The sequence below is a fragment of the Lithobates pipiens genome, unplaced genomic scaffold, assembly GCF_037356315.1.
Source record: "Lithobates pipiens isolate NorthernLeopardFrog02 unplaced genomic scaffold, aLitPip1_a1.2 Scaffold_3, whole genome shotgun sequence".
Lineage (NCBI taxonomy): Eukaryota > Metazoa > Chordata > Amphibia > Anura > Ranidae > Lithobates > Lithobates pipiens.
In genome coordinates, this window is record NW_027507790.1 from 245,920,940 (window position 1) to 245,947,233 (window position 26,294).

At 41.3% G+C, this 26,294-nt stretch overlaps 1 protein-coding gene across 1 annotated transcript in view; it reads right to left on the reverse strand.

Moving 5' to 3' along the window:
- Positions 1 to 5,369: 5,369 nt before the first annotated feature.
- The window catches only part of DCC (DCC netrin 1 receptor), a 987,065-nt gene continuing 966,140 nt past the window's right edge, over positions 5,370 to 26,294 (reverse strand). Inside the window, exons 28-29 of the mRNA XM_077462998.1 lie at positions 11,439 to 11,581; positions 5,370 to 9,003 (exon numbers count right to left, since the gene is read on the reverse strand). Coding sequence (XP_077319124.1) covers positions 8,914 to 9,003; positions 11,439 to 11,581 — 233 coding nt within the window. The 3' untranslated portion in view covers positions 5,370 to 8,913. The remainder of the gene's footprint in view (positions 9,004 to 11,438; positions 11,582 to 26,294) is intronic.

Consider the following 26,294-nt stretch of genomic DNA (forward strand, 5'->3'; position numbering starts at 1 on the left):
GATCATGACTAGAGACCAAGAGCTGTCTATGAGATTAAATTCATTTGTACAGCTGGCTATATGAAAACCCATAGCTCCCAGGCACCGAACAATAGCTGTATTTTTCGTTAAATGCCCCTTTCCCGTAGAGCCTGTAACAGCACTTCCTGTTGCAGGCTGACAAAGCTAAGCCTCTACCTTGCAGTTAGAATCAATGTTGTCCACTTGCAGTGTGAGCTCCCTTGGTCGACCTTTGGGCTACCAATCTGATAAACCATATAGGCAGCCAATGGCCAACTGGAGAAAAGCACAGGTTAGCAAAACGGATCAAAATGACTTTGAAAGGATTTAAAAATGTAGTTATTCATTTAAGAGTAATGATAAATGGCCAGAATTGTAATTTATAATCCCCTATCCTCTCCAGAGGAGGTTTGGCCAGTGGTGCAGCTTGAAACAGGTGTTAGTTGGTGCTTGACAACCATTTTCTATAGGGCTGATTTAGGACATAAATAGCCCCCCCAGCAATGATTAAATTGGCCCACATTTATGTATAGCCAAGGGTGTTCATATCTAAAAAAAGAAAATGGACATCAAGTTTTCCCAGAAAGCTGTTCATATCATATGTATTCTCAGTAAAATTTTTCCTGCTTGGGGATGAAGTATTAACTGGTCATTACTGGACTTAAACAATGTTTAAAGGCTTTATTTGGAGTACTAATTTGATTTTAATTAACTAATAATCTCTTCAAATTATCAACATTATAAAGCAATCTATTGCTTAGTCTCTCCCATTAAGAATGATTTTATTTTCTGGATCACTAGGGTCCTATGTATCTGCAAACATAAAAGATTACATTTTACCAAAATGTTTGTTGATTGGTTCCCCTTCCCCTCTCGGTTGCCTTCCGTCCTTTTATTTTAATAGTGCACTTAACAACATTGCCTTTGGTTATCTCAGTTTTTTTTTTATTAAGCCAATCCTAAAAAAATAGGGCGGGCATGAGTTTCCAATTAGACATCAAAAAAGAAGTTCAGATTTAGGGTGATAGCGTTTTTCGGCTAACTAAGTAGACTGTAGTGCAAGGTTTCTAGGCACACTGGCCAGTAATGCCTGAAGAAGAGGCCAACCTAGAAAGCTTGCGCTAAAATCTATTTAGTTAGCCAATAAATGTTGACAACCTAAATCCTAACTTAAATTCTGCCATGAAAGAGCTGTTGAGAGATACCTGTTTGTTTCAAGAAACAACTTTCCTGGAAGCAAGAGAGACCTTAACGGTATGAAGAAAGCATGGGACACATTGTACAGCTACAATCAAATGCATAGTCTTAGTAAATAATTTTCAATTTACAGCTACTAGGAACATAGTTTTCTACAACATGACGCACGACAACCACTGCAAATAAAAAAGATTCCATAAATCAGCAGCCAATCAAGTTCAGGAAAGCTTAGCAATTGTGTGATGAGAAGAACTATGTTTCTACAGGACACGAGGGATGCACATCAGTTCTCAAACCCAGCGTCAACTATTCCATTTCAGTTATCAAATTTACCATAATTTACCTAAAAGGAAACATTCTAAATAATAAATTAAATAATACTTATAAAAAAGCACACCCCTCTGCCCCCCAACCCCTCCCCCACGCTGTCTCCAGCTCGCAAAGTCCTGAACTGGCGGAATTATTTTACAGTTATAAAAAAATGTTTTGTTTTGTTTTGTTTTTTCTACCACCTCACTCCTGTTGAGCTGTAAGATGTTCAGCATACTGTGACAAATGAACCACACTAGTCATGAATGGAGCATATACATCCTTCCTTTAATAAATGGGATGAAAAGGGCCTGTATAAACTTCTGAAGAATGCAATGAAGGGTTGTTATGAGGACAATGCTGGAAAAAAATATCGAAAAACACTTCAAGGGAAAGTCCACTAAGATGAAGTGGGATGGTGGAGTCTAATGTGAGAATAACATCAACCTTTATGTGCTCATTTCACCAATAAGTGTATTTCCAGAAACCCTCCTGCCGCATCCTTCTCTGGTTTATTGTTACAGATTCACCCAATATGTCTCTCTAACCCTTTAGAGAACCAGAGAGGAGAGCCTTAGGACAATACCTGGACTTGCCCAAAGTCAGAACAGTGGCATGGATGTGAGTGTTCCTATTCCCTACCCCTGCTCTACAAACTACAACATAATGCTGTCCCACTTTAAATTAAATGTGTGGTTATGGCAATAGGAAGGGCTGCCATTGCTGACATGTATAATTACTAGCAAATCATTGATCTTCAGACATTACTAGCTGCATGCTTGTTCAAAGCTGGTAACTTACTAGATCAGCCTTTCTCAACTCTTCTACCCCAAAGGAACCCTTGATATAATTTTTCAGGTCTTGAGAAACCCTTGCCAAAACCAGTTCATTGGTTGTCAGTGTGAAAAATGTCCCTTTCATTGATGGCTACTGGGAAGAATGCTCTGCCTTACAATGGTGGGCAAAATGCCACCCCTAAGACAACAAAACAGTTCACTAAGTTCATTCAAGCTGGATTTATCAAGGACCACTAAGCCTAGAACTAGACAGGCACCATCAGATGGGAGGTCAGTGAGCTCAAGGAATCTAGCAAACTTTGAAGGAGCCAATGGTTTCACGGAACCATGGTTAAGAATGGCTATACTAAAATGTGTAGCCAGTATCTAGACACCAATGTTGGAGTCTACAATGGTAGCTGCTATATTGCTACCCACACAGCTTCACTATAAATGTATATGGCCCATGAATCTTCTCTTACACATAGCAACCAATTATATTTTTATTTTCATATTCTGCACTGCACTGAATGTTCTGACCTCTAGATAGGTTGCATTTAATGTGAATCTCACTAAAATCGGCACATCAGTTTTACGGGATTATTATACTAGCAAGGAACGAATAAAACCTTTAGAGTTTGTGAATTTTTGTGATATTTTCCTTCTGTTAAGAATACTATTGTATCTTGTGTTATAAGGTTGAACGTAGAAAAATATAAGAAAAAACTCTGTGTAACGGAACGTCTTACAGAAGCAGTCAAATATTTCATAAAGATAGGTAACACCATTAACAGCCTTTGAAATATGTATATTTTTTTAAAATTCTCTTTTTGCATCTGGAATTTTTCCAGCATCCTGTGATTTTTTTCCATAACACAGTGCATAAAATAATGGTGTGACCTTACCCATACCAACCAATCCTAAATGTGTGTAGCCACATTCATGAAAGCTGGTCTCTGTTTTGGTTAATGTGGCTAACTCTACATTGTTTTCCACCATGCCATTTAGTAAAATACAATATTTTAGAAATGGAGAGGTTCCTGCATGTGTCCAGACTTTAATGGAAAAATAATACTAGGAGTCTCTCACAAATGTTTACTTGTAAGTAAACTGAATATACCCTATGTTTCAAGGTGGTGGTTAGACTTCCTAAGGCTATGATGGAAGTAAAAGTGTTTATGCCTGGAAAAGATGGGTTCTATAAGGTTGGTAGATATCCTCAGAATTATGGAACCTGATATGGACTGCCATGAGTTCAAATTAAGACATTAACATGTTGATCCACCAAAATGATTCAACTATGAATGGATAATGGAAGACAGAATCATTCGATTCTAAAACTTCTCCAAGATTTGGTTATGGGGTCAACAATCTGGGAACTACAATGGAGAGATCCCATCACCAAATTTCTTGGGAAATTAAAAGAAACGTGATTCAACTGCCCAACATTTACCAAAGACCGAAATATAATTTTTATGTGGACTAACTTTTTAAACAGTCTGGACTGTGAACAGGTAGTCTTAAACTAGACTTCACTACCTAGCAAGTCACTGACCTTGTACAACTATGCATCTAGTAATGCTAAAATGCCTGACCTCTATACAAGGGAGGACTAAGAGCTTTTGGCCTGGGAGGCAAACACAACCATCTGGCCCTATCATGATAGAGGTGCTTTGATCTGGGATAAAACATGCAACAAACAAAAATTCCACAAACTCCCACAGATTGTATGCATCTTATATAGCCAGGATAGCCATGCTTGTTTCTAGAACATTGCTAAAATACTCCCAGCCGATTCAAACCCCATTTCAGGTGCTCTCTCTTCCCTGTTGCAGTATCTCTAAGCTCAGCAATGTTGCAATGTGGGGGGTTTGAGAACTTGCTCTTGTGATGGTGGGGGTGAGTAGTAATCAGGGCCACTGATAAGGTAGTACAACTGGTCCTGTTGTATTAAGCCCTGGCCTAATCAGCTAAACAGGAACGCCCAAGTTGTTGTCAACAACCACTGGTCTTGCTATGATTTAGGTACAGTACAGAGGGTATCTCTTCTAAGATCTACTAACTCAACTTATATTATTTGTGCAAGCCCAGAGGGCAAAGGCCCCCCATGCTCAGTCTTTCTCTGCCTCCATATTGAACAGGTCAGTGACTCAGTAAGTAATGATGTTGTTTAAAGCTATAAAGATGACTTTCACATTTCTATAAAGACATGTTCAATTTAAGATCTGCGATGGCTCAGTCAGAGAAATAGCCAGAAGGGTTTTATGTAGCATAAGAAGGTTTCCCCAGGGGGCTTTAAAACAGCAATGCAGGCAATTTAGAAATGGATTATATAAAAGTATTTTATTGGAAACATGTAGGGTGAATAGCATGTTGCTGTGACATAAAGTATAATCTGGTTAGGGGATAACAAACACATTTCACATTTACAGAAAGCAAACACAAAGTTACAGTGTCACATATCATTGGTCTGTTGTGATGATGCCTCAATGTGTTTCGACCCATGTGGTGTTTTTCAGGGAGGGTTTGCTATTAAGAGATATATTTAGTATCTCAAAGGAAGGAGATATTCCAACATTTATTCAATTAATTAGATTCAAGGTATAGTTACCACTGAAAGGTAAAATGAGAGAACTGACCAGAAATTTAAAACCGTTGGATGATTCCCGAGGGTCCATGCCCCATTTGTGTCCCAAAGGCGGGAAGGATCGTTCCGATGCAACTTGCAAACAGTCATGCTGAGGACACCCTCAGAAATCATCTCGTTTCATCTTTCAGTGGTAACTATACCTTCAATATATATAATTGAATACATGTTGGAATACTCCTTCTTTTGAGATAGTAAATACTGAAGATCTTTTTTATAGCAAACCTACCCCCTGAAGAAGGCCACATGGGTCGAAACATGCCAGAGAATCGTCACAACAGACCAATTACATGTGATGCTGTAACATTGTCTTTGCTTTCTGTAAATGTGAAATGTGTTTGTTATCCCCTATCCCTTAACCAGATTATACTGTATGTCACGGCAACCTGCTATTGACCCTACACGTTTCCAATAAAATACTTTTATATAATCCTTTTCTGAATTGCCTGCATTGATGTTTTAAAGCCCCCTGGGGAAACCTTCCTATGCTACACAAATTGTTTTTGGGGTGTGCAGCTGCTGTACCTCTCCTGTATGTGTCGTCCATTTCTTTTGCTACAGCCAGAAGGGTTTTATATTACAGTGTAATTGTCATCATTGTTGGGTATATTGTTATTTGTGATCTGCAAAAACAGTGCCATATATCGGAAAGCTCACATATTCTGGATGAGCATCATGGTGCCCCTGGAACTTATTTTGAATACATGGGCAACTATGTCCAACTTTTCCAAGAAAATAAACTGAGTTAATCTATTGACACAGTCACCCAGCTGTACACAAACTTTAGAAATGTAACCGGAGCTTCAATAAAACGAGACAGGATGACTATGTGACACTGTATGATATATAGTATCAATTTTATAGCAACGATAACAGACAGTGTCCTCTACCCGCTCATCTGTGCTCTATTTCTAGTGACTAGTGGCAGACATAAATCATAAGTATAGGTACGTTACAGGTCAGAGATCCGTTTTCTAGAATCCACGCTACATAGGGAGTCTTGGTTTACGATCGCGAAAAAAAAAAAGAACCGAAAAAATAGACAGAGAATGATCAAATAAAGCGATACAAAAGGGCAACGATGATGTATAAAGTCACAGAGCAACCAATCAGATTAGAGATGTCTGATTGGTTTCTATGGGTTAATGCACATAACGCTCCTTGCAGTCTGCGCTCTTCACGCTGTACTTCAGTAAATATTTAGTGTAAATCCGGTGAGATTTGGAGATTTTTGTAGGCTGCTGTACAGGATATGTCATAAATATTTACTGAAGTCCAGAAAGATGAGTGCGGCTTTGTCTCGGCAAGGATTGAAGTTTTATTGGTTGTAAAAAGACCATGGGGTTGATTTACTAAAGGCAAATAAATTGTGCACAATACAAAGTGCAGTTGCATTCTGCAGTTGCTCCAGAGCTTAGCAAATGAACAGAAGCTCTGTTGACTTCCATCATCCAATCATGTGCAAGCAAAAATGCTGTTTATTTTTTTTAATTGCATGTGATTGGGTATTCCTTGCAAAGTGAAACCGTAACTCATTTACTAAGCTATAGATCAGGGATATGCAATTAGCGGACCTCCAGCTGTTGCAAAACTACAAGTCCCATCATGCCTCGGCCTTTGGGTGTCATGCTTGTGGCTGTCAGAGTCTTGCTATGCCTCATGGGACTTGTAGTTTTGCAACAGCTGGAGGTCTGCTAATTGCATATCCCTGCTATTGATCAACTGCACTTGCAGAGTGCAACTACACTTTGAAAAGTGCGCAGTCTATTTACCTTTAGTAAATCAACCTCAATGTTTGCACCTAAGGCCTTGTTCACACACAGTGTTCTACAGCAAAATTCTGTGCAAAGGGTAGTGTTTACCCACATGGGGATACACAGGTGTCCTAAGCAGGCAATCCCATTCATGTCAATTGGGCTGCAGTGGCGGCACGGACACAGCCGCTGCTCCCAATTTGACACACCCCAATGCAGAGAGTGTGCGGGTAAAAACGGCCCTGACACGGGTGTATGCCGTTTTGAACAAGGCCAAACTCCTGCAGCAGTGTTCCTGTATCCTTTGTAGATTATAGATTAACTAATGCACCTCATACCTCATCATTGGTTTTCACACCAATAGTTTGCACTGTACTGTATAATTCATTTTAGGATTCAAACAAAAAAGATCACAGTGGGCCTATCAAAATCTTTCCAAGGCCTACACTGAGCTGCTGAAAGCTGGATTTTAGTTGGTTACTGCAGGATGTCGTACGCTACTCCTGTCTGTTCTGTCTAACATAACCATTTGTGGTGAAGCCATCTACATCTACAAATCAGTAGATTTTCATGACTAAAGCTGACAATTCACAACTCGAATATCAGCCGATTCCTGTGAATCGGCTAATATGTGAGTCATAGTTGGCCCCGCCGACGCCACATGGCCAACAAACTTCAACAGAGAAATTAAAGGAACTGGGTAGAAAAAATGGGCCCATCAGCTCCAGTCCACTGTGCAGGTGTTCTGACAGCTGTGGGTTCCAGCTAACAATAACCACCGGGGGAGATTTCTCCATCCTTGCTGTTAGAGAATCTATGAATTTCTCACGTTGAGCCCAGCTGACGTGTATGGCAAGCTCAAAAGCTTGCTCAGAGAGGTCTGTATTGTATCAGTTTTCAGTACACAAAAATTCAGCACTTCTAAATGTTAACTGATGGGGCTTGCACACTAGATCCATTGTAAAATGTGCCTATATTAATTTGAGAAATGGGCATATCACACGTTCATGTTAAGCTGTCATAAGGCAAAAACACAGCCAAACCGCTTAGAAATACAATTATTTTTTTGTCAAGTCATGTTAACCTCTTGACTTTGTAGCTGCATTTTCTTGTACTGAATACACGCTTTGTATAGGCTTTGGGGCTCTCGCTGCTTAAGTTCCCAACTCTATCCTCCAACCACGGGGGTCTTGCATTCTGCAGCCAAAGATGCCTAATCCCTTGTACACACGGTCGGAGATTTCCGACAACCAAATCCGTCGGATTCTGTCCGTTGGATTTTGTCCGATGGATCTTGTCCAAAACTGTTGCATACACACGGTCGGACGAAGTTGTCCGAAAATCAGATCATTCAGAACGTGATGACGTTATTTCGTTACAATGGGACTATGTTCAGGCTAGTAGCCAATAGCTTTGATGTAGGAATTTGATCTGAGCATGCCTAGCACTTTGTCCGATCGGAATTGTCTACACATGATCGGAGTATGTCCGATCGGAGCATTTTGTCGGAAAATATTTCCGGCAAGTTGGAAAATTTGGTCCGATGGATATTCCGACGGAAACAGTCCGATGCATACCACACACAGTCGGAATATCCAACAAAACGCTCCGATTGGACACATTCCGCCGGAATCTCCGATCGTGTGTACAAGGGCTTAGTTTTCCTGTTGCAATTTTCAAACATTATTGAAAAACCCAACAGGGGAAGTAAGACACTTCTATAAAGGCCACAGTAGGTAGCTAGAGCTGGGAACTCTGGCATGATAATCTTTTTTTTTTTGTGAAGCCCTGGCCATCAACCTAGAACCACAATAGCAGTTTGGATTGAACAGATCCTTTATCCTATCGTCAATATGTTTTCCCCTTTTATAGCTAGGAAAGCAGTCAGTATGGCATATCAGCGTTCCTGAATTTTGTCTTTCATAAAATGTGGCCTTTGCACCAAACTCCCTCCAGACATTTCCAGGGAAAATAAAAATGATTCGATGAAAGAGTTCTCGGAGTAACAAATTATTCCTGGATGTCATGAGGATTCTTGATGTAATAAATCCATGGTTATTTCCTGTGTGGTCTGTGCGGATGGTTTCACTGGTGAGATTTAATACACGGGTATGCTGCAATGCTCCTAGGTGTCCCATTAACCCCTTTGCTGCCGTTGAGGAGCTAAAAGTTCATTGCTCTGCAATGTTTTTCCAGGCTCCGGAGGCAGCGAAAAGAGCCAATTCCAAGCTCAGAAAGCGGAGCCCGTGATAGCGTTGAGCTGCTTCATCAAACCCTCCAGACTGGCCATTTGTTCACTTAAATCGTCCTGTTCGTATACCTGTGGGGTGACCAAAAACTCCAGTTAATAGTTGAATAGAAGGTAATGTGAAAAAAAAAAAAACAGCCATTAATTATGGCATTTTAGATAATAATATAGTCACTTCTATTTTTTAATCATATACCTTGCTGCTCTCAAACCCATGAGTTCTCGGAAGGCAGAAAAGTATTATTAAATATAATCGTATAGCCTTCTAATCTCATATCACACTGCCTATTTTCTTATCTTAACTATCAAGAGAGGCAAGCAATTTCCCATGAGACTTTTCAAGGCAGTAGTAATAGTATATATCAGACTTTCTCAATCTTTTTAACACAGGGGAACCCTTGAAATGTGTTTCCAGCCTCAAGGAACCCTTGCAGAAATGACTATATGTACAACTCATGATACATTAGTGTGATGATCAGTGGGAAGAATGCCCCTTACACTTGTTGTCATTGGAAAGAAATACTCCCTTACAGATAGCTAAAAAAAATCAATGGTGTCAGTGGGAACTTATCTGTGAGAGAGAAATAGTTCATTGCTAAAAGAATGCCCAGCACGCTCTGGAGGAACCCTAGCATTTCTTGGAACCCTGGTATATATAGTAAAAAATTACAATAACTTTATTTACAAATAAGTATTGCAACTCAAAAGGTGTACCATACACTATATTGTCAAATGTAATGGTATGCTTGCCTTCATAAACTCGCTCATCCATGTCTTTATGGACATTGCTTTGTGCACTGGTCCAAATCATTTGGTGGAGGGGGATTACGGTGTGGGGTTGTTGTTCGGGGGTTGGGCTTGGCTCCTTAGTTCCAGTGAGGGGAACTCTTAAGGTGTCAGCATACCAAGACATTTTGGACCCCTTGCTGTTCTAACATGACTGCACACCAGTGCACAAAGCAAGGTCCATAAAGACATGGATGATTGAGTTTGGGGTGGAGGAACTTGACTGGCCTGCACAGAGTCCAGGCCTCAACCTGATGGAACACCTTTGGGATGAATTAGAGCGGAGACTGCAAGCCAGGCCTTCTTGTCCACATCAGTGCCTGACCTCACAAATGTGCTTCTAGAAGAATGGTCAAACATTCCCATAGGCACACTCCTCAACCTTGTGGACAGAAGAGTTGAAGCTGTTATAGCTGCAAAGGGTGAGCCAACTCAATATTGAACCCTGAGGACTTATACTTTTGGCAATATAGTGTATGTCAGCTGGTGTTTAGTAATTAAAGTGTTCACCTTTAGAGAAAAATCTGTAAATCTGTAAAGGTGAACTTACAAAGGACCCCCTCCTCATTCCCACCATGTCCCACTGACCTGTTGCGTGGTGATCTCCCGTTCTGAGCCCTGTTATAGCCGCCTCATTGAATCGGGGCTTAGAAATCCCCTCAGCATTCTCTCTACTTCTTCCCCGCTGGCACGACAGGCTACGCAGGATCAGATTGTTTGCGCCGCCCATGGGATGGCACCGAGAAATTAGGATGCTCCGAAGCGTCCCTCCTGACAGAGGACGTTTTGGAGATTAAGCTGCTGAGATGTCTAAGCCCTGGTCCAGTGAGGCGGCTATAACAGTGCTCAGAACGGGAGATCACCATGCAATAGGTAAGCAGGACGGAGGGGGGGGGGGGGGGGGGTGAAGAGGGGGTCCTGTGTAAGTTCACCTTACAGATTTTTCTGTAAAGGTGAACTTACACTTTACGCAAAATACAGAATGTTACAGAGATATCCAAAGAACATCCTCATTAGGGAATATCATATGATGCTTATGCAAAGTTATCCCCAAAGGGGCATACATCCAATGCATTTCAAGATAATGTATCTTTCCTCTACCGCAGAGAAGTATAGCTGGTGATGGACATAGGAGCTGTTTAGATAAAGATAACCAGCCAAAATTACGATCAAAAGCAATCAATGGTCTGAAAGGGTCTCATCAACCACCACCATCCGCCAAGAGTGGAACCAATCCCGCCTCGGGACAACATTATGGTTACTAAGATAAGTGAAAATCCACTTTGAAAAGTAATCACACTCTACTCCCTTAATGAAAGAACCCCAATGTGTGGATCTTTATATACCGCAAGTAACTAGAGAAACTCTAACACTAAAATAAAAATAGTAAAACAATATGTGCCCCTTGCTAAGATATATTTAATACCTTTCCTGCTTCCTGGACTGCCAGTTGTCGCTCTACTACAGAGAAGCCACTGTTGGAAAAATCTACTAAATGTGAAACTTCCAGGTGTGTCTGGTCCCCTACCAATCCCAATGGTTCCTTCTGCAGGGCCCTACATCACTACAGCATGCAATTGAGATGTAATGGCATGTCCTATATAATCTCCATAATCAATATGTGATAAGTAAGTGAAAAAAAAAAAAAGGAATGGGAAACAGGGGAGGAAAAAACAAAACAGAAAAGAACACAGATTGAGCATAGGGAAATGTGCTCTTACACTGGATGGGTCATCTGTATGTTTGTGGCTTTCCTCTGACACTTCTGGGGCTGTTGGGACTGAAACTGGGAGAAGTGGGGATCTTGCCTTTCCTGCCAGCCCCAACGATGCTGTCTTTACTTGTGGTTTAGGTAGGCTGGACCCTAAAAAAAAAAAAGAGAACAGAGATTATATTAAAATTCAGCATCAATAGAAACTTTACATATAGGAGTGTTCCTGGTAAAATAACCTTCAGTATGACTGGATCTAGCAATTGAAGCACCTTCTAATGTGTGTCATAAATCATAGTTACAGCCAGCGTCATTTATCAATATCTTTAAAGATGGCCTGTCTGTGTTGCCTGTAACCACCATAAAATCATTATTTTTAATACACCTATCCCTATGTAGTAAAAAATATCTCAGCAGTGAGTTAAGGATTGGGTTGGGATTTAGAGTTAGGGTTCTTTAATGCCTCCTTATTGATTTTAGGTAAAGAGTTAAAGGGGTTGTAAAGCTTCTTTTTTATTTTCTAAATAGGTTCCTTTAACCTCCCTGGCGGTACGATTATTTTGGATTTTAGGTGCTAAAAGCGGTACCATTATTTTGCATGAAAATTTGGCGTTTTATATTGTAGTCCTGTAATTCTTAGCAATAACTCTCTTAAATCTGTTCAAACCAGAGTCTAGCAGACATCCCGGGTATGATAAAGTTTGAAAAATGAAATCATAAATTATAATATAATAAATAATTATAAATAATTGTACCAAATAATAATATAACAATGATAAAAATTATTCAATAATGTAATCAAATCAAAAACATTGAAATTTGCTCAGTTGCAGAATTGTCACTGTCATTACTTTTCAGTATTTGATGACGGATCTCCCCACAAATCATTTTCGCTCAATTCTGCAAGTGATTACAATTTATTATTGCTGTTTTCTAGCTGGTCTAAAACCATTTTTGATGTAAAATGACAGTTTGGTTGCTATGGACAATCTCCAGTTTGCAGGCATAAAGAACAGTTTTTATTATATAAAACTGCATGCAGGGCACTGGGCAAACCACTAGGGACAAAGGAGATGTGAAATATTTACATACAGCAATGTAATCTGTAAGATTACATTATACTGTATGCATACTGTCTGTTTCACTTTTGAATTTGGCGCCGTTCTCCATCTCCGTGCGTCGCAACGCTCGCAGGGCACGGAGATCGGCTCTGTGATAGATCGAGCGAGGCACGGCTCGCTCGTACAGCGGGGAGACAACGCTGGATCCGAGGGAGAAGGTAAGTAACCTCCTCCTGGATCCAGCGATGCAGTCCCGAGTCTGGCTCGGGGTTACCGCTAATGGTACAAAAATTCCACCCCGAGCCAGACTCGGGAAGACCGTCAGGGGGGTTAAGCTTGTGCACCTTTTCCTTCGATTTCCCTTCTAAATGTTTTTTTTCATTGTCTGAATTTCTCACTTCCTGTTTCTCCTCAGTACACTTCACACCATCATCCAAGCGGTGTTTAGTCAGCCAGAACAACTTACTAAACAGCTTACTGAGGAGGAACAGGAAGTGAGAAATCCAGACAAAGAAAACAAAGAAAAACAACATTTAGAAGGGAAATCGAAGGAAAAGGTAAGTGAACCAACAATGCACTAGCTTAAAGGAACCTATTTAGAAAATAAAAAAATAACCTTTACAAACCCCTTTAAGGTTAGGTTGAGTGTTAAAGAGGAAGTAAACCCTTATGGGTTTTACTTCCTCTTTATCCACATGCAAACTAAAAGCATAATGGGCTAGTATGCATTGCATACTAGCCAATTATGTTGCACTTACTTGCAAACAAAGCCTGTGATGTCCCAGAGGTCACCGCTGGTGGCCACTTCCATCTTCAACCCTCTTCTTCATGCTCGTGACTAACTGTGGACTCAGGCTCTGTGACTGTCCGGAGTCGTGTGATGGCTTCCGTGCACATGCATGCGAGTGACAACAGTCAAAGCACGGGCCCTATAGAAACTGCACTTTCTTTATGACATCGGCGCAAGCGTATATATGGTAAATATCTCCTAAACAGTGGAGGTTTAGGAGATATTTCCAGCACCTACAGTTAAGTCTTATTGCAGGCTTGCCTGTAGGTAAAAGTGACGGGTAAAGGTTTACAACCACTTTAAGGGTTATGTAGTCCATACAGTAAGAGTAAGGTGCTACTACCCTGGAATATGAGAAATTCCTCTACAGCTGCCGGGTACACTATAAGCAGTCGCATGGTTACAAGCACAATTAGTAGAAGAAGACAAAACCCCAACTTCATACATGCTGTACTACAAGCTTTTATGGAGTAGCAATACATTTGAATAGATTTAGGAGCATGTATGGAGTTGCGAATTGTCTTCTTCTATTAAGGGTTAAGTAGTGGGGGATGATTAAATGTTAGGGATGAATTTATTGAAATAGGATAAGGGTTAAGGTGAGGGTGAGGGGGGGGGGGGGGAATAATCTGAAGAATGTGTTCAATTTTGAGGGTATGAGCAATGGGAGGGCACCGTTTTAAGTCAAGTTTTAGCATTTGGTAAGGGAAAACCTAAGTGTCAGGGTCACCCGAAAAGCAAGATTTAGGTTAGTAATCAGAGTGTGCAGAGTTCCGAATCCTCACTAACACTGTTGGGTTCTTGGTGCTAAACTGTATTGTGCCTCTTCAAAGAGGACAGGGTCAGTCTATGTCACCCCTTTGAGAGAGTCGAGTCATTTCGAGTGGCATGGCCATTCTAAATTCGACAATCTCTCTCTATCCCACCATTTTTCTTGTTGATCAGTTTGCATGGATTTGCCCTTTAAATTCAACCTTCTCTTAGATGCTATAACAGTAAATGTGATGTGTTTTTTATTTTCTCATTCTACTAATTGACAGTCAATTACTTTAACTCAGTGCTATCCAATGATATAAATATCATACAAGGTGTTGATTCTACCACTGAAAGCTCAGTTTATGTAATTGCATCCAAATATCTTACTGCAATGAGATTAAAATATGACCGCTTAGCATTTTAGATGACAGTCATCTTCTTAATTATGCCCTTACCCTTTCACTACGAGGCAGAAAATGGTTCTTAATCGCTTTTTATTTTCTCACACCCAGATATGATGCTGGGTCAACAATCTTGGAAGCATGCGATGAATTTTAAACCCAATGTACAATGCGAAAGACTCAACACTTTAAATAACACAACAATGTATAATGGTGTCATTTCTGTGGTTTCTGGAAGATACAGAAGTCTGCGACTCTCTTATTCTTAGGAGATACAATACAGAAAAAAATGCTGGTTATTAACTCTCATCTTCCAGCAAAATGAAATGTCATCATGTAGAAGAGGCTGAAAGTAAAGAGAATTAATTGAACTTGTGATGCCGATCGTGCGCCAAGAACGCTTGCTCGTCATCCCAAGTAATTACCAGAAGCATGATAGCGAGCAGTGGGAGGTGGAACGGGGAATAAATACATAATGAGATTGTGTTGCCATTTGATCCAAAGACTGTAGGTTGCCAATATATTACATCCAATTCTTGGAGACAATTCCAATCTGCCAATGATCATGATAACAAACACAGCCTGAGCTCCTGGTTACTTACACTGCAGTCAGAAGCGAGACAAACTTGGTAGCAAATTTATAGCTTTTAAGTGCCCATAGATTTCTAAATTTTTGTCTGCAAAATGTAAAGCTGATGCCATTCCTCTGCTATGCCAGCTATTATTAACTAGTTTGTAGAGGTTGTTGTAGCACTTTTTTGTTTCCTTTCTTATGTCACAGCTCTGTAGCAATCCCTAGATAACAGCTGTGACAACTCTGTGTAAAGCCCCTAAGCAAATGATGGAGGATGGGGGGGGGGTGAGCCCAAACTTAAAGTGTTACTGAACCCAGGAGCCTGCATCCACTATATCTGGTCTCCCACAGTACACAGGACATGGAAATGCAATTATTTTAGTAAATACAAACTGCTAAATTGCTTTTTTTTTTATCATCAGTATATAGCAGTCTTTTGATTCTATCAATGTCTGGTTAAAGCTTGTAGATGGAATTTTTAATCTACTCTGACTGTCCTATGAGGCTACATGACCCCTGACCCCCTGTCTGAACAGTGCTGATTGGCCTTGTGCTGATCCCATGTACTCTCTTAAGAAAAAACAAAAACTCTCTAGCAATACACACCATCCGAGTATGTGCAGCTTGCCCCCAAGGCTCTGTTCTAACAGGCAATAGGTCGGGGACAGTGGAAGAAGGGAAGAATCAGAGAAGACAGGATCAAACATCCTTTTTACACAATGCAGAGGATAAACCCCTTAGGTTCCACAGTACATACAACAAGCATGCTTTACTGCATATACAGCCTGATGTTACTGTTGTGGGTTTAGTAATACTTAAAAAAAAAAAAAAAAACTGTAAAAAGATAAATAAGAACCCAATATATGTGTAACAAAGGGTGGAGCCGAGTCAAATAGGTGAAGTTCCTACATGGTTAAATATAATTATACTATTTTCTTTATATCTAACAAAAAGTATGTAGTACAAGGGCCTGTATAATTTGATACAGATTGATTGGATAGGGTAGGTCCTAATATTACACTATTTTGTAAGCCTAAAGCTGATTGTATAGAGATAGTAGGGTTATGTACCCTTTTTTGGTTAGCATAAAAATAAAAAAACATTCAAATGGTGCCCCAAGAACTATAAAAAAAAGGAAAAAACAAACAAACAACTATTGCTGCAATAGTCCTTCTTCTCTCCAGCACCGTTGTTCACAGTAATTCCTTTCCACCAGATCAAAGAATATTTAAAAACAGGTAGGATCCTGAGGAGCAAAAGTCTCACAGGTCCAATCAGGTAACAGGTGTACCGACTCACTCTTTTTTTGGGTGGAGTTCTCCTTTAGAACAAAGCAAATTGACAAAAATAGGAGGGTGGGAGAGAGAACCCAAAAGTTGTCCTTGGCTCCAAACCACCACCACCAGATGTTGTATGACATCCAGCACTTACAGATTTTCCCACACTTCTTGCTTGATGTAGCTGTTGTCACAAAGCTCCAAAAAACAGTAAAAATCCAAAAGTGGTTCTAATGCTACCTCAATCTAAAAACTATTGTAGCAAGATTGCAGGCCTTCTTTTAGTCTAATGAGAACCTCCAGGGCCAAGAACTGCTGACATCCTTCTGTGTAGAGTGGGTTACAAGGCATAGTGGGTGCAATGCAAGATAGATTAATGGGCGCCAGACACTTCTTGAACGCAAGGAGATTTTATTTCTATTGAACAGAACTGTGGGAGAAAGGGTTTAGGGCCAGGACACCCTTAGGCAGTTGCAATGTTAATTGGCAGACTCAGAGACTTCTACAGGTAGACAGCCATGCAGGAAAAGGCATCCAGTAAAACACCACATCTGCATGTGTAGGAATGCTGCCTCCTATGTTAACAGTCTTAGAACAGTTCCTAACACAAGTTATAATCAATTCCTTTACTTCTCTACAATCACTTCTTGCAGGTTCTCAACCCACTGAGCTCCCAGTCTCTCTCTCTCTCGCTAGACTTGCTGATCCACTGTCAGTCTACCACTGAATCCCATGAGCTCTTCCAATCTTCACTTTAGTATCTTCCTCAAGGGTCACCCCTGCTTCTCTGCTGGGTCCCTAGCTTGGCACTCCAGATACTTCTCAAGCTTCACCCACTGGTCCCTGGCTTGACACACATGGCTGTTCTGCAAGCGTCAACTCCGCTGGCTGGGTCCCTGGCTTGACGCCTCCTGAAGTTTCCCAATTCTTCAGCGTCCCCAGGTGGCGAGAGTACTGCTCCAGTACTTGCTTCAGCTACACACGGTGGTCCCCGGTAACAAATGTAGATGTGGATGATCCCTTGTGACCAGAGACGACAGCTTCCCCTCTACCTCTGACCACATTAGGTTCTCCGGCCAGCAGAACCGGCACTTCTGGTTGGACTGCAAGCCGCAATCCCAACCCTATGCTGCTCTCTTGCTTCTAGATAGGCCCTCAGACAGCCTAACAGCCAGATGTGCCTGGGATAGGCCCAAACTCCAGCCTAACAGCCTGGGCAGTACAACACACGTCCATCCAGACAGCCATCCAGGTAGCACAGAACACTGATCAGCTGACTTCACCCAAATATATAGGTTCTCCCAGCAGGCCAAGGGATTCAAGAAAACCCCTGCCCATTGGCTGAGACACCCCATATACTCCTAATTTGTCCTTGCTTTGCCCTTGTCTTGTCTAATGTCACCAGGTACCCGGCCACCTAGTGGCAGAAGAGAGAAGTGCAGCAATTCCAGATTCAGGGTGAACGCAATTGATCTCTAACAAAGAGCCAAGGTAACTACACCTGGCAGGTAAATTTTGGAGCAACCCTGCCTAACATCAGGTTGCTATACTAAAAAAAAGGTGTTGACACTAAGTAATGTTACTGTAATTTCTTAATATCTATCTTTATTTCCTTGCATGACATTATTCATAGTGTAAGCCACTTGGGCACTACAGCAGAGCCCAATGAGCAAAGGAGACAATAAAATAAAATTGTACAGCTTAGAAATATTGGTGTCACCCTCTAGTAGCATGACAAAATTGTGTAAATAAGTGTCTGTAAAATAGGTCAAAATATTTATATGCATTTGAATATGATGTGCATATTTTAAAATATAATCCCAATAAATGTTTTTTTAAGATTATTTAACGTTGAATAGGTGGAATTTATGTTAAAACAAACACTGCTATCAAGCCTTAAACTCAACAATTGCATTGTCCTTGGCCTATGGTCCTCAGACATTGACAAATAACCTCCTTGGAGTCCCGTATATAACCCCGTGCTCTCAGCTTTAACAATGTCCCCCGTTGTTTCATTAACAAAATGTTCTTGCGGTGCCCACAGTGGCACCTTGCACAATAAGCACAATTCGAACAATGCAAAGAATTTCTAAAACATTTCCATTTCCAGCCCATGCTTGTCTTTGTTTCAGGATGAGCCATGGTACCGGCTTGTATTAATCTTGCTGGAGTTAACATGGATTTGCAGCTGTGTAATTATAAATAATGAGGGCATGCCGGTGACCAAGGTGGCTGTATGGTGCTCCCATAGAAAAAAAAAGAAACAGGGAGCCGAAGTGAAATTTCTATTTTGCCAGTTTCCAAAGGACCTTGTTTATGTATGTAGTTATTCTGAGAAATAAACAGCTACAAGCCAGCCTTGCCTGACTCTCACTTCTCATCAGCTCTTTAGGGGAACAGCTGTTCCTATCACGCGATAAGACTTGAGTCAGCAGCAGAAATACAGTCCCCCTGCATTTAATAAATTTAACCACAAATGCCCAGGGGTGACCAGAAAGGGGTAAAAAAATAAGGAATATGATATCTCAGGATGTACATATTGTAACTGACGCTTCCCCTTCTAACCCAACTGCCATAGGCACTAACCCACATTATTATGGGATTATAATGTAACCCTGGTTGTGGGAGAGCTCTCTGAATTTCAGTTTTTCAAAGAACAGCTGCCACCTCTAAAGTTTCTGCCCTAGGCACTGGCCCACATATTACTAAAAAAAAAAAAAAAAAAAAAACACCAGCAGAATGATTGGTATACTTTCCAATGTTTATGTAGTAGTACTTTAATTGTAATTGCAATATAGCCCCCTTAGTTATAGGGTCCTTTCCAAGGATAGCTGTACCTTTCTTTCAACTTTTGCAAAATCTGTCCCAAATCCTGAGCTAAACTGTGCCAACCCTCCCTTTCTCCTCAGCTTCTGACCTACTTTAATTCCAGGGCTGTAACCTCTTCTTGGGTCTTACAGCCTGTTCTGATGAAAATCTCTTTATGACTGGCCAGTCTATTCATTTTATTGAACACACATATTGAAGATCTCTGGTCCCAGTAAATGACCCTAGAGGAGGCCACAATTCTGAAATTAACCACTTAAGCCCCGAGCCTCTTTTTGAGATTTCTTGTTTACAAGTTAAAATCATGTTTTTTTGCTAGAAAATTACTTAGAACCCCCAAACATTGTATATATTTTTTCCAGACACCCTAGATCAGGGGTAGGCAACCTTGGCCCTCCAGTTGTTCTGTAGTTTCACCACAGCTGGAGGGCCGAGGTTGCCTATTCCTGTCCTAGAAAATAAAATGGTGGTCATTGCAATACTTTATGTTACACCGTATTTGTGCAGTGGTCTTACAATCGCATTTTTGGGGGAAAAAATACACTTTTTTTAGTTAAAAAAATAAGAACACAGTAAAGTTAGCCCATTTTTTTTTCTATATTGTGAAATATAATGCTACCCTGAGTAAACTGATACCCAACATGTCACGCTCGTGGAATAGCGACAAACTTTGGCACTTAAAAATCTCCATTGGCGACGTTTAAAAATGTCTATAGGTTACCAGTTTTGAGTTACAGAGGAGGTCTAGAATTATTGCTCTTGCTCTAACAATCATACCTCACGTGAGTGGTTTGAACACCGTATTCATATACGGGCGCGCCTTATATATGCGCGCAAGCTTGGTGGGATGAGGCACTTTAAAACATTTTTTAATTGGGTCACTTTTATTCCTTTTACAAGGAATGTACTGTAAACATCCCTTGTAATTGAAAAAAAAAAACATGGACCTCTCAAATGTGAGATCTGGGGTCAAAAAGACCTCAGATCTCATATTTACACTAAAATGCAATAAAAACTTTTTTTATATAATTAAAAAAAATCCCCTATAAGAGCATTGGGTGTAAGTAATGTTTGATGTCACTTCTGCCCTCCAATGTTATGGAGCCGAGTGGGGGCCATCTTTCCCTTCACTCGGCATCCAGGCAGTGAGGGGAGTGGACGCGATAGTCTCGGTAAATGGCGCAGACGACCTGAGCGAGGTGGGTGGCCCTCTCCCGCTACTGATAAAAGTGATCTGACAACGACTCTACCACTGAGACCATTTTTATCTTAAAGAGAAACGTGCACCATTCCTGAAAATACTGGGGTTATGGCAGGCAGCGGTATTTAGCATCAAAGTACCGACGTAGAGGTACAGCGATTTGCGTGAAGTGGTTAAGATAAGAAAGCAGCTAGAGCAGTCTTTCCCAAACTCTTCAACACACAAGAGAAACTCTCAAAATAATTTTCTGGTCTCTATGAATCCCTGCTAAAAATTACTATATCTACTCATGATACATTAGTGTGATGGTCGGTGGGAAAAATGCTTCTTACACTTGCAGACATTGGGAAGAATCAACCCATTATAGATAGCTAAAAAGATCAATGGTGTCAGTGGAAATGTCTGGAGGAATTCTATGTTAGAGGAAATGTTGGGGGGGGGGGGGGGGTGGGCAGTTTAGCTAAGGGAGGAAGGTGGATTTAGCTAAATTTGATAGAGAGGTACATCTGCCATTTAAGATAGTATATTATAAACAACCAGGGCTGTGGATAAGGGGGTACCACCTGTCCGGGGACCAGGCCGGCAGGGGGGCCCAGGTAGCTGGGTAAATAAGATGTGATCAGGAACAGTGATCGGCATGGCGGGGGGGAGCAATTACTGGAACCAATCCCCTCTATGGCTCTCTCTGCAGCAGCTGAAAGCTGACTTCTTCTCCACTTCCTGCCGCTGGCTTTCAGCTGCTGCAGAGAAGAAATGGTTCCAGTAAAAGTCCAATAAAAACCGAAAAAGTTTGTCCGATGGAGCGTACACGCGGTCGGATGTTGCCTTAAAACACCTAATTTGCATGTTTCTTGTCAAAAAGTCTGATCGTGTGTACGGGCCTTTAGTTGCTTTGTTTTATAAACTGCTACCCATCCTGCAAAGTTTCCTGCTAAATATGGAATAAACCTCATGCCGCATAATTCATAATTAGCATATTTTCCTTCCTGGCAAATGACAGGAGATAACCTTGTGGTTTGTCACTAACACCTTACAATTTCCTCAGCTTTTGTGATGAGACGTTATCAGCACTGATGACGGCTCAACCTATTAAATATTGATATTCCAAATTGATTTCTGTGGAAGGAATAAGACGGGTCTGAAAAAAGGTGACATCTGCTGAGGATTTAACGTATATTTGCCCTGACAAAATATATCGGTTTCCCTTCTGCTTCCGCATTTAGATTGAGGCAGCTTTAGAAATGAAAACCGACCAATTTCTGTTTATTCAAAACCTTCCTTTTCGAAGACTGGAAGATCTAATTAACTTCTTTTCATTTGTATGCTTCAGCGCCCACTGATCCTTTACATACTCGGCACTCTAAAGCAGAGATGCATAAAGCGCCTTTGCAGATAAACTATTCTGGAATCTAAACTAACGATTTGGAAAAATGGTGCTGCTCTTAACTGTTATCATCAGATTCCCACAGGGTTACAAAATGCTATTTTACTTTTCATATAAAGAAAAAAAACTAAAAGATAGTTGTTATACCTTATCAGTTATGTGGCGTTCAATGGATAGTACTATATCAAGGGCAGTCATGGAAGGAGAGAGGGGAGGGATTCCTCGGGGTACAATAATCCAGGGGTTGTTGATGCGTGTTACTACAAAGGCTATGCAGCATGCCCTTTAAGGTTCTATATCATCCAATCACCATATATTCCAATTAACCAACAAATTAAATTCAAAATGCTAACCACAACATACAAAGCCATTCACAACTCTGCCGCGAGCTACATCACCAATCTTGTCTCCAAATATCACCCAAATTGTTCTCTCCACTCTTCTCAAGACCTCCTACTCTCAAGCTCTCTCATCTCCTCCTCCCATGCTCTTCTCCATGATTTCTCCAGAGCCTCTTCGATCCTCTGGAACTCGCTACCTCCACCAGTCCGGCTATCCCCTACTCTTGCTACCTTCAGGCGATCCCTGAAAACTCATCTCTTCAGGAAAGCCTATCACGTCTCCAACTAAACGTCTTCCACTTCCAACAGCTCATTCCCCACAGTTACAACCTTTTGCACCACCTGCCCCACCCTATTAGATTGTAAGCTCTTCTGAGCAGGGTCCTCTCAATCCTCTTGTATTTTATTCTATTTAACTGTATTGTCTCCTTTTTATATTGTAAAGCACTGCGCAAACTGTTGGCACTATAAAAAATATGTATAATAATAATAATAATAATATCAGGTCGATATGAGCAAATAGGTGTTATTGTAAAGAATATAGCTGGATAAGGTTGAGTTACCAAGGTTGGAGGTGTCTTTGTAAGCTCCTGTGGTCCTATGGTTTGGGGCTAGGGTTGTTGGTACATGTTTCTGCATAGGTTGTGTAGAGAGCACCTAGAGAACCTTTATATAATTTATATGAGTACCCTACTGTGGCTGTAAAGGTTCTAACTGAAAGATGCAGGTGTAGCAAGGCTGGAGGTGTTTGTATAGACTGCAATGGTCCTGTAGATAGAGTTTTTTTGAAATGTGTTACTGTATAAGTAGAGAGTGCCCACAGGGCTTGTATGAGATATATATCAGTATCCTGCTTTGATGGTAAACATTCTAACTAGAAGAGGCAGAGTTAGCCAGACTAAAAGTGTCTGTATAAGCCCAAGTGATCCTACAACTAAGGATTCGAGTTTCTGTTATAGATCACGCAGAGTGTGCCTAGAGGACCTATATTGGATATATTTGAGTATCTTGCTGTGACTGCAATGACTGCTGCTGGAAGAGTGGCATTAGTAAGGCTTGAGGCGTCTCTATATTTTCCAGTGGTCCTGTTGACCTGTGGTCCTGTGGAGAAAGAACTTAGCAGTACAGACATGTAGAAGGAAATACAGGAGGGTTTTATTAGTAAACAAAAGTCCTAACATTGTTCTGCATTAGCCCTGGTGGCCCTATAGAAGAATATTCAATGGGGGAACGATATACGGTGGATGTGAGTAGCCTGCTCTGACTGTAAAGATTCTACTGTAGCTGGAACAGACAGGTTTAGCAGGGCTGATTGTGTCCATATAGGCCCCAAAGGCCTGATGGATAAGGACTAGAGTTTTGTGCTGTGTGCTACTGAACAGACTGTGCAGAGTCTTCCAGAGGGGCCTATGCGGGATGGATATATATATATATATATATATATATATATATATATATATATATATATATATATATGAGTATCCTGCTGTGACTGTAAAGACTGCTGCTGGAAGAGCAGTGTTATGTATAAAGTTTTCAGTGGTCCAGTAAATGGAAAACCTAGCAGTACAGGCATGTAGAAGGAATTATGAAAGGGTTTCATTAGTATATAAAAGTCCTACTGTTGTTCTACAAAAGCCCTGGTGACCCTATGGAAGGGAATTAAAGGTTTTTGGGTGTGTGCTACTGCAAAGGCTGTGCAGAGTATGCATGAAGGGTATATTTGATGTAGCACCCTCTACCTTTAAGTACGTGCTAGAGTAGTGGGTTTTTGTGTATACTGCCAGTGCAGGTAAATTTAGGCAGGCCTAGCTGTGAGCTAGGCCTGTTTGTTTTTGATCTGGGGGCCGGGGAGTGGTTTAGTGTAGCAGCAGATGACTGACATGTGCCTCAGCTCTTGGGTGCCTTCTCTGTTTCCAGTGAGAATGTTCTGGAAAAGAGTCAGGCAGGGGGCTGGCGTGACATGGGGTGTATTTGGGAGCCCTGACCAATCCACAACTAGGATTGGCAGGGGGCAGGACTCCTATATATACACCCATGTCTGTTGTGGGAGGAGTTGTCGGGTGGAAGAACTGAATGATGGAGTGTTAGACTCTCATGGTCTCGGAGAACACACTTTCTGGTGGGTGAGGGTGGATTTAGTCCTGAAGCTCGGGAGCCTCTCTTTACATGGTCATTGAGAGCTGGAATAGGAGCAGGAGGAGGACAGTTGGGAGCACTGCTGGACAAGTCAATCAGGATGGATCCATGCCAGGTTTGGGGAGTGAGAAGCACAGTGAGAAGCTCTGGGAAAGACATGCCAGGATTGGATGTGGAGCCAGAAGGAGAGACTCTGGTGTTGTTGAATTTAAGTCGCTGCAGCCAGGAGGGTTGGCAGGACTTTCATCATATGTGCTAGGAGCAGTAGTCCACCAAGGATCAGTTAGCACAATTATCTTCTTCTTCATCTAAAATGGTTACTACTAGGAAAATGTTAGGACTTATTCAGAGTGAGGCCTAGCCACGTGCTAACGGTGACAGGAATCTGGAACTGGACACTAAGGGAAGCAAGTGATCTCAAATAATGTGCTGGAGGAAATGTGAAGTAGCAGAGACTGTCAGTTTAGATTCAACTACATTTATTTCCAATACTAAAGATTCGTCATTTGGGCATCACATGTCCCTTTTCCCCATTCAAATTGTATCCCCTAATAAAAACAACAAAAACAAGCAAGAGACTGTTCATTGTCTGGGAAAGTGTGCCTAAAATGGATGTCTGACCAGCTGGGTGATGTGTGGATGCTAAAACACACAGCGACCCCATGGGGGCACCGCTACAATGAGATATACAGTATATGAGTGGAAGCGGCAAAGTTAGAAAAGATGGAGGTGTCTGTATAGGCCCCAGTGGTCCTATGAATGGGAAATCTAGCGGTACAGACATGATAAAGAAAACAGAGGAAGGTTTTATTGGTATGCAAAAGGCCTGACACCGGCACTGGTAGTCTTATTGATGGGGACTGGAGCCTACTGAAGTCTACACGGTCTATGTGAGTAACCTGCTCTGACTGTAAAGACTGCAGTTGGAAGATGAAGAGTTGCCAAGGCTGGAAGGTTCTGTATAACTCCAATGCCCCTATTGACAGAGACTAGGAGCCATTGCTGTGTTATTGAACAGGCTGTGCACAGAGCACCTGGAGAGCCTTCACTTGGTCTATGTCCGTAATCTACTCTACACGCGGTCGGAAATTCCGAAGGAAAAGGTCAGATCGGATTATATTGTGGGAAAATCTGATCGTGTGTGGGCTCTATCTGACTTTTTCCATCAGAAATTCCACCGGAAAAAATTTGAGAGCTGGATCTAAAATTTTCTGACAAAAAAATCAGAACGGACTTTCTTCGCTTGTTTGTAGAGAATTCCGACAGACAAAGTGCCACGCATGCTCAGATCAAATTATGAGACCAAAGCTATTGGCTACTAGTATCTATGTAGTCCTGTTGTACGCAACAAACGTCACCACGTTCCGAACGATCGGCTTTTCCGACAACTTTGTCCGACCGTGTGTATGCAACACCAGATTCGGACAAAATCCGTCGGAAAAAATCTGACGGATTTTGTGGTCGGAATGTCAGACCGTGTGTTCAAGGCATAATACTGCGGCAGTTTGGCACAACTGCGCAAATCGCTGTAGGTGTATGTCAGGCTTGTACATCGTGATCTGTGGGCGTGCGCTCGCCACCTGAGGCGCACGCACAATCCTGTTGGCCAGCTGGGGAACCAATTAGCAGATCATTCCCCGCAGTGACATTATGGGGATCGGCCTTCGTAAACAAGGCAAATCTCCATTCTGACAGGGGAGATCACACAGATCCTGTATTTCTGCCATGCAGGAAGACAGGTCTGTGTGTTGTCCCAGTGAGCCCTTCCCCCATACAGTTAGAACACACAGTAACCCCTTGATCGCCCTTGATGTTAACCCCTTCCCTGACAGTGTCATTAGTACAATAACAGTGCATATTATTACCACTGATTACTGTAGTAATGTCATTGGTTCCCAAAAAAGTGTCAAAAATGTCCGTTAGGTGTCCAGTCTGTCCGCCGCAATGTCGCAGTCCCGCTAAAATTCACTGATCGCCGCCATTGCTAGTAAAAAAAATAAAAAAATTAAAAATGCCATAAATAACAAACCAATCAATATACACGCTTATTGGGATTTAAAAATAAAATTTGTAGCAAAATACACATTGGTCTAAATTGATATTTTTTGGAATGTTT